This window comes from Rutidosis leptorrhynchoides, chromosome 9, assembly GCF_046630445.1.
Source record: "Rutidosis leptorrhynchoides isolate AG116_Rl617_1_P2 chromosome 9, CSIRO_AGI_Rlap_v1, whole genome shotgun sequence".
Classification (NCBI taxonomy): Eukaryota; Viridiplantae; Streptophyta; class Magnoliopsida; order Asterales; family Asteraceae; genus Rutidosis; species Rutidosis leptorrhynchoides.
In genome coordinates, this window is record NC_092341.1 from 334,300,076 (window position 1) to 334,310,112 (window position 10,037).

The following is a 10,037-nucleotide window of genomic DNA, read 5'->3' on the forward strand; positions in this document are numbered from 1 at the left end:
AAAGGTCTTCATCCAACTCATCACTTGGTCATTAGTGGGAAGCAAAACTTTATCAGTTTGATCACGAGCTGATCTAAAAGTGTAACACCCATTAGAGTCAAAGAGTCCATTTTATTCTATCTTCTCCAACTATATGAAGGACTTCTATATCATAAATTAGTCAATTCTTATAATGTAAATCATATATATATATATATATATATATAAGGTCAGGATCAATGGGGAAGTAACCAATCGGGGGGAAACAATTTTTTTTTTCGTTTTTTTTGGAATTTTTTTCGGCATCAAGATCACACGAAAATATGAACATTTAGAAAAGACACTTCGTGATGAATGTTATTATTTAGGCGGGAAAACGATCGACAAAAATAACATTCAAGATAATATTGTTCGTGAAGAATGTGAACGTTTTTTTTCTTCATGTTTTGTGAAGTAAAATTTAGTCCGATTTAGAGTTTAGGGTTTAGGGTTTAGGGTTTGGTGTTTTGGGTTTATTCCATAAACCCGAAACACCAAACTCTAAACCCTAAACCCTAAACTCTAAACCGTTCGTGTTAAAAATTCAATCTAAATCCTAAATCTAAACCCTAAACCCTAAATTTCTAAACCCTAATATCTAAACCCTATAAACCCTAATATCTAAACCCTAATAGCTAAAACCTCAACATACGCTCGAAAAACACGATAATTGTTATATATTACTTCTTCGAGTGTTTTCCCGTCAAAATAAAAATATTTATCACAAAGTGTCTTTATTAAATGTTCATATTTTCATCTCATCTATAATGTTCGTGAATAAAGTTTTTTCAAAAAACGAAAAAAAAGTATTTGCTTCCCCCCGCTTCCCCCTGATTGGTTACTTCTCTCTTGATCCTACCACTAATATATATATATATATATATATATATATATATATATATATATATATATATATATATATATTCATCTAAAAAAATAAAATCACGATCGCTAAATTGATAGTCATTCAGGTAAGTTACGTTGTTTCTAAATTAACTTTTAATCAAGTTACGTTGTTACTAAATTAACTTTTAATCAATTACTCCGTATAATTCATGTTCGTTAGACCATCCTCATCCCTCAAAGTCATATCTTAGCCACTCCTTAGCCATTGCCATTGTCATCACTAACACCAATGGCATTGTCGCTATTGGTTAGTTTTGTTGATCCGTGATTGCTTCAGTCACGGAATATCATATTTGATGATAAGGTGATTACTTTAATTTTTTTTATTGCATTAATACTTATACATTGGTTATGTTTGTCGCGTAGCTGTTTAGAGTTTTTGTGAGTTTTTAACTTTTAGCTTTTATGAAAAAACTCATATTTATTAAAAAGCTTTGTTTGATTAAAGGAGCTTAAAGTGTTTAGAGTTTAGACTAAAGGAAAAAGCTAAAAGCTTTTAACTTAAAGCTTTTAGACCAAAACAAAAAGCTTTTAGTTTATAGTTTTTTGTCATTTTACTCTTTATTTAACAGATTTAGCTCCTCTACCTAACAACAAAATATATTTAAAAATCTAACAGCTACCGGCTATCAGTTAACAGCTACCAGCTAAAAGCTAATTTTGCCAAACATACCTAATGTATTGTTTAATTAGTATAATTTTGCTAAAAGCTATCAAATATAAGCTACCAGCTACCAGCTAATTTTGCCAAACATACATAATGTATTGTTTAATTAGTATAATGAGTTTAATTTATTCGATTAAAGATGTCATGAATGGTATTGGTTATTATTCACTCATTAATATTTGAGAGAAAATACTGAGATAACGATAGACATGGTATCCGCGACAAATAAAATCATACCATGGAGTGGTGTTACTTAAAAATAAAAATAACTTGTTTGAAGTAAGTTGACTATGACGGCAGATTGTGGTACCAAAAAGTAACCAAAAGTTTTGATATTTTTAAATATGTTTGACTGAGAAAAAGACACCAATAAGAACATACAATTACTCGTATTAAATTAACACTTGGAGGATTTCATTGATTCAATGTATGCTAAAGCAATCAGTTTGGATTATTTTTTAATTGTTAATTCTTTTCAATAATTTAAAACTTTACACGTTATAGTTTATGGGGGATGATTCTCACACACACTTTTTTGATCCTCACACACCAATTGAGTATTATTAGAAGAGTACAAAGTTAAAATAGGTGTGTGAGGATCAAAAAAGTGTGTGTGAGAATCATCCCCTATAGTTTATTGGTGAGTGTATATTTTTTTAATATAAAAAAACAAGGACACCCAGTTAACCATACAGGGTTCAAGTAATACCACGACATCGATCGATCTACACAAGTTTATTGCTCATTTTCCTTCCTCCATATATTTTTTTAAAAGGCAGAGAATTACTATTATTATTAAGGATTAAAAGAGATACAAATGGAGCATAGAGAGATATGCTATCGACCATATAAAAAATACATATAAAAAATACAGGGAAACATTAAAATTACACACGAAAGGGTAAAAAGGAGAATAGCTAATCAACCATGATCATCATAAATGCCGGGATTGATTAGCCACTCGTTCCGATCTAAAGCTAATTTCTTCGATCGATTCGCCAACCATTGAAAACTAGTTACTTGAATTTCATTGAAGACAACCGGAGCTATCACTTTTTCGTTACGAAACAGCCTTAAGTTGCGATTTTTCCAAAGCGAGTACCCGACTACCCATTCTATAGCCTGCCATATTTTTGAAGGAGCATCCGTATGTTGGCCACTCCTTTTTTGACGAAACATTTCAGCCATAGACGAGTAAAGATGCAAGTTATTTTTCCACCATTTGAACACTCGTAGCCGTATATCTTTTGCAAAGGAACATGTACAAAGTTTATGATCTACCGACTCGATTTTGTTATTACAAAGTGGACAAACAATCGAATCTAGATCAATAGTCCTTTTATCCAACTCGACCCGAACTGGGAGCCTATCCATACGAGCCCTCCAAATGAAGATACCAATTTTTTGTGGTAGAAAATTATCACGCATAGTTGGGCCCTGGTTCTGACTAGCACCTAAAACTTGATCATTTATTATTCGATTCAATGCATTTGTAGTGAAGCTGCTATTGTTTTGTAGCATCCGGGTCCATGTATCCAGATCCGAATTAATAACAGGCCTGGACATTAACAATTCTTCCAGCTGCATCAATTCTGTTAGCGTTCTACCGGACGGATATCTTGACCAATTTCAGTTGAACATAACCGAATTAACATCTCTTGAGATTCTTTCCGCGATAATTGCATTTTCATTTTGTTCCAACCTGAAAATTCTGTCAAATCTTTCGCACAACAATTGATCATCAAGACAAAGATCCTTCCATAAAAAAAGTGTCACAACCGTCACCAATTTTTATTGAAATTTAGAGGTTTATTATACTATTTTAAACAATCAAGTATGATAAGGTATTTCTTCTGTATCAATTTAATATTCACTAGATACATCTACTTTCTAAAATTATACTCCGTGATGATTAGATCGTTAACTAATAAAGTAAAATTTTGTATGTGTATGTTTAATATTTATTAATTTAATAACTAATGTGAAAATTAAAGTGTTTTTTAAAATTAAAGTGTTTTTTATTAATTTAATAGCTAATGTGTTATCTTACAAGATTGAGAATCGGTCCGGGAAGAATTCTTTGAAAGAAACGGTCAGTGAAAAATTGAAAATGGCAGGTCCTCGAGGTTGATGGTTGTGGTCCGGTTTAGTTTCGTTCCTTGTATTTTCATGTATTTTTTTGTTTTTGTTTTAATGATACCGCAACCCGCATGCGCAATACGTACGTATGCGGGCACTCGCGCGCATGCGCATGCGTATACTTTGTATGCGGTATGCGGCATGCGGATTCGTATCGAATGCCTTTGTTCCCGGTACAGCGGTTACTTGTTTACCAAGTAAATATCTTTTCCATAATTATATCCGTGATTCAGGGGAGTTTGTTATAGACAAGATTATCACAATCTTAGACGGTTCTAGAATTAGGTTTTGCTATATATACTAACCCTAATTATCATTCTAGGATCACGACGTTACGTAACCATTATCTGCTACTCACATTACGTAATCATCGTTTACTACACGCTTTATGTTATTAGCATCATCTCTCGTCTTCTCAAGGTTAACATGTTAGTTCTTTATTAAACTAGCACCTACAACCTTATGTGGGGTCTTCTGATCAGCGACCGCTATCGGAGGTGGACTTAATCACTTGGCCACCCCGGCGATATCGTCATATCGGCCAGGGTTATTCACGGTAGTCGGACCGGAGAGCCTTGTTCTAAGATCCTTAAACCCCCTTTTACGTATTGAACAGGCATATTAACCCTATGGTAAAAATATGCATGATCATGTTTGGTTTAAATGTTTGTAAGGTTTCTTTCGGGATGTTAGGGGGCTCGTTTATAGATAGTTTTTGTTTAGATAGTTGTTTTTTAGATGCGAGCTTCCCCGTTTTCCCTTGTCCTTTTGTATACCTGTTGAGAGCGTTTTCTTTTGAAAAACGTTCTCGTTTTTATATGAGTATTCGTTTTTTCGCCAAAAAAAAAAAAAAAAAAAAACTTGAATATAAATGGAATGGAGGGAATTTATTGGCATGTTTAGCACTCACTTTTTAATGTACATTTTTTTCGTTAGAATTCGATAATTTTTTTTTTATCGATAACATCGGCATCACCCAAAAGGAACTTAACCACATTCGCAATCATATGTCACCCACACATCTAACAACCCGTCCTAATCCATCTGGACGAATACATTACATTTTGTTACATCGCGAGGTACTTGACCTCTATATGATACATTTTACAAACATTGCATTCGTTTTTAAAAGACAAACTTTCTTCGCATCGAAAGTTGACGACATGCATACCATTTCATAATATATCCAACTATAATTGACTTAATAATAATCTTGATGAACTCAACGACTAGAATGCAACTTCTTTTGAAATATGTCATGAATGACTCCAAGTAATATCTCTAAAATGAGCAAATGCACAGCAGGAGATTTCTTTCATACCTGAGAATAAACATGCTTTAAAGTGTCAACCAAAAAGTTGGTGAGTTCATTAGTTTATCGTAAACAATCATTTTCAATAATATAATAGACCACAAGATTTCCTTTATTCAATAATCATACACTCGCAAGTGTTTAAAAATCATTCATATGGATTGAACACATGGTAACCGACGTTAACATGATGCATATAGAATATCCCCAAAACAGAAATCCATCTGTATTAATAACTCGAAGTACTAAAACATACCATTTTTCAGTATGGGGGGAGTTAGGGCCCGTTGATCTACATTTAGGATTCGCGTCAATTAGGGTGTCTGTTCTCTAATTCTTAGGCTACCAAGCTAAAAGGGTGATATTCAATTTCGATAATCCAACCATAGAATGTAGTTTCAAGTACTTGTGTCTATTTCGTAAAACATTTATAAAAGCAGCTCATGTATTCTCAGTCCCAAAAATATATATTGCAAAAGCATTTAAAAAGGGAGCAAATGAAATTCACAATACTGTATATTGTAGTAAAAATACATATGACGACATTGAACAAGTGTAGGGTTGGCCTTGGATTCACGAACCTATATCATTCATATATATATTAACACACATAATCGTAATCGAATAAATATATATATTATTATTAGTGATATAAATTTTATATTATTAACTTATATATGTTTTCATTATTTCATTAAATGTATTCATTTTGTATATAAAAATATTAATATAGTTAAGTTATGTATGTTAAATATATATATATATATTTTTTATATATATCATTTGTTTGTTGAAACTAGTAATTGTAATAATACTAAAATAATATTTGTAATGGTAAAAATGATAATATTGATAATACTTAATATTACTAATAAAAACAATAATATTAATAATCTTAGTGATAAATATAATGGTATAATAATAACTATAAAAAATAATATTAATCATTACTGTTAATGATAATTTTAATAATAAATCTTATAATAATGATAATTATAGTAGTTTTTAATAAAATGAAAAAAAAAATTAGTAATGATGGTAATAATCATTTTGATAATCATATTTAATACTTAATAATAATAACAATATTTTTATCAATCATTTTAATACTAATGATAAATAATTTTAATAGTAATAATAATAACACTTATATTACTTTTAATAATAACAATAATCTTACAAATTTTAGAATGATAATAATATTCCTAATATCAATAACCTTAATCATAATAATAATAATAATACTTGTTCTAATATTTGTTTTGATGTTGATAATAATAATGGTACAAGTAATAATAATAATAGATACAATAAGAAAACTACCTCAGTACAAGGATAAGCTTAAGAAAAAAAAATATAAACTCCACTAGCCCGAGCTCGAACCCACGACCTCTCGTATATCACAAAGACTTCCTAACCATCTGATCAATTCCAATTTTCTATTATAATCACGTCCCATAAATATATCACCCGTATTATTATTTTCTCTTGTTTCTCCTTCATTAATTTACACAGGCCCAACCCAAAAATCCAAGTCTGATAACAAAGTTTAATGGGCTGCACATCCTCAAACAAGTTGTAATCCGATTCAGTAAGAACCGAAGCCCCACACTTTAAAGATGAACCCTACTTAATACGTCTTCTAGGTACGTACGTGGCCAAAAAGAAAGAAATAAAACAAATCTGTTTAAATAATTGAAAACATTAGCTGGAACCCATCCAACTTCCTCTATCGTTATCATGATTATTCATTAATCATTTATCATCTTTAATTGTTACTTTCTCTTCATTCTATCACCACATCTCATTCGTTTCTTCATCATCTACCTTCGTGAAAAGAAAAAAAATATATATATATAGAACCAATACTATAGCAGCAGCATACGCTGCTGTTTTGGCGGTAGTAACAGAAAGAAAGAAGCTGCAGGTTGCATTCGAAGATGATGATGTTTATTGGCTTAGGGTGGCGGCTTTAAAGGTGGTTGTCGGTGATATTTGAATGGTTTGTGGAGTGTAACAGAAAAACACATATAACAAGAAGCAAATCACGATGGAAATAGAAGGAGGGGAGGGAAACGTATAGAGAAATTAAGAGAGATGGAAGGATGGTTTAAGGTGATTATTGATGATGGAACCTTGATGGTTTGTTGGTGTTTTGGAGTAAACCGAAAGCACAAAAAAAAAATATAACAGTCTACAACTTTTGAGTTTGGTGAGTGGTGGTGTTGGAAGGTTTGGGATTAGAAAAAAAAATAGTAGTTCAAACAAAAGATGGCTACAGCAGCTGTTTCAATGATGTAGCAGGTGCACTAAATGCAGCAAATAACCAAGGCAGTCTTCGGTTCTTATTCGTTCTCATCGTATCATTTATCATAATCATTATCATCTTCATCTTTATTGTGTTCATAATCGTAGCAGTGACCAGAAGGAAGAAGAAGTTGTTTGGTTTCATGGTTTCTTCATCCTTGATTGATTAACAATCGACAACAATTAAAACTGTAATAGCAGTTGTAAACGAGTAGTGACCGCTGTAAAACAAGTGGTTTTGATTTATCGAATAACATTAAAGAGTGATGATTGTCGATGATTCTAAGGTTAGGTTGTGATGTGATGAAACAACAACTAAACAGCAGCAGCAAGGTAACAATGAATGGTGGTTATAGAGGGTAGAGAAAAGGAATGAGTTTAGGTAGGGTTGATGTGTCTCTCGTATCACGAGTTGTATAGAATAAAAGAAAGAAAAAAAAATAAAGAAGACAAAAGATATACAGCTATCTGATCTATTTATTTAATTTTTATTATCTATTTTATATAATACAATATATTAATAATAATATTTATTATAATTACCTTAATAATAATAATGATATAACAAATTAATTATATATCAATTATATATATATATATATATATATATATATATATATATATATATAAGGTTAAAATAACTATATAATGATATTATCATTAATATTAATATTAATACTAATAATAAAAGTAATAATGATAATATAACAATTACATATAACAAATTTCATATTATAACTTTTAATACTACTAATACTAATAGTAATAATAATATAACAACTATAGTTAAACTTGTAATATATTAATATTACAATTTATTAATTATGTAATATTATATTATATAATAACATTTATTTAATATTTATATATTTTACCTATATATATACAAATAATTATTAATATAATTCATGTATATATTTATATATATTTATTTTAATGGTAACTTAACTATTTTATTTATTATTTTACCTTTTTAATTTCAATTGATTAATGTGTATATGATTACTCAAATATTATATATACTCTTATATTTATATTTGTAGTTATATTTGTATTTATATTTATATATATATTTACATATTTATTTACACTCAATTGTTCGTGAATCATCGGGCATAGTCAAAGGTCAATTGAATATATGAACATAGTTTCAAAATTTTCGAGACTCGATATTTCAGACTTTGCTTATCGTGTCGAAATTATGAAAGAATAAAGTTTAAATTTGATCGGAAATTTTCGGGTCATCACAGTACCTACCCGTTAAAGAAATTTCGTCCCGAAATTTGATTGGGATGGTTATGCCTGACAATAAGTATGTTCTCATGACGCATACGAGCTGAAAATTAGAGTCTTATCATCATTGAGTAATATAGATAAAACAATTCGATTTTGTGAAGAGTACGAGTGAAGTTATCACAAAAGAGTGAAATGAGAAATAAAGATTTGTTTTTAACTTTTGACGAAGTCAGGTTTGAATTTAGAAAATAAGGTGCGTCTTAGCTTTTGACGTTGTCTTGGTTGAATTTCGGAAATAAATGGATTTAAAGAAATTTTTTGAAATCTAAAAGATTTGATTCTTCGACGAATAAGGAAATTAAGATCTCTATAATTAAATATGGTGATCTACCTCGATTACTCTGTATGATATTCCCATTATAAATTAAACTCTTTCGTTTCAATATTCTCACTATTCCTATACTTTCTTTCTTAGTTTATACATCCAAAAGATTGTGAAAATGCTTAATCCAGTTCTAAACCTTGATATTTTCATTATTATCATTTATGTCATCCTTCTTTTCAAACTTCCACCAAGAAAATCTGTTTACTTCTACTATTATCTTGGGGTGATACTATTCCTAATTCTACCGTGTCTTTATATTGCTATTCGTATTAATATCCACGGTTAGTACTTTATGTGTTGTTATCGGGCTTTATATTCCCCCTTATATTTTGATGTCCCTGCTTCTATCTCCTATAATCATTGTCATCTACAGTTAATGCTCTCTCCTATTTGCTGCGATTTATACCCCCATTTACACTTTGAAGCTTTATGCTCTGTTTTCTCTTCTATCCATTAAGCACCGCATATAATGGTCCAGAATTAGCAGATATGAATTTTGAAATAAACATAGTTAATGTTCTAAGAATAAAATTGTAATGGCACGATCTTGATTGGTTATCTTACCAGAATTCAAGAGAAAGGATAGGACTATCAAGAAAATATGTTCTTGATGTGGTTATAGAATAGATAGAATGTAAGAGTCATGTAACATGGCACATGATGACATTATGGTCTGTGAATTATCACGTTTCATTAGAAAACTCAGCATGACTTACTGTAATATAATCACGTTGATCAGGTGTCATTATATTATACTAACTCATGCTTCAGTTCCCAACACTACTTCATAAACATTCATATTTTGATTCGAATTTTTCAGAATTTAGAAACGAAAACAGTTTCCTTTCTGATGTAACACTGATATCGCGAAGAGATAAATGATTTGAGATAAGAATAGTTATGAAAATATCTCCAGAAATATCGAAGATATTTATAATAGAGGATACGATAATATCTTAGAATTTTAGAATCAAATTGTGATGAAGAAATTCATTCACAATGATTTAGAGCGATTAAGGAGCAAGGTATTCGCTAAAGATTTCATCCGAATCAGAATCATCAGGATT

General features: G+C 30.2%; 1 protein-coding gene across 1 annotated transcript; it reads right to left on the minus strand.

The window, feature by feature from the left end:
* Positions 1-2,512: 2,512 nt before the first annotated feature.
* LOC139869086 (uncharacterized) lies at positions 2,513-3,178 on the minus strand. The gene has a single exon (XM_071857414.1). The coding sequence runs from the start codon at positions 3,176-3,178 to the stop codon at positions 2,513-2,515; it is 666 nt and encodes a 221-aa protein (XP_071713515.1).
* Between the last annotated feature and the right edge of the window lie 6,859 nt (positions 3,179-10,037).

Coding starts and splice junctions, on each gene's coding strand:
- LOC139869086 (XM_071857414.1), bottom strand. CDS start 3,178: ATGCAGCTGGAAGAATTGTTAATGTCCAGGCCTGTTATTAATTCGGAT.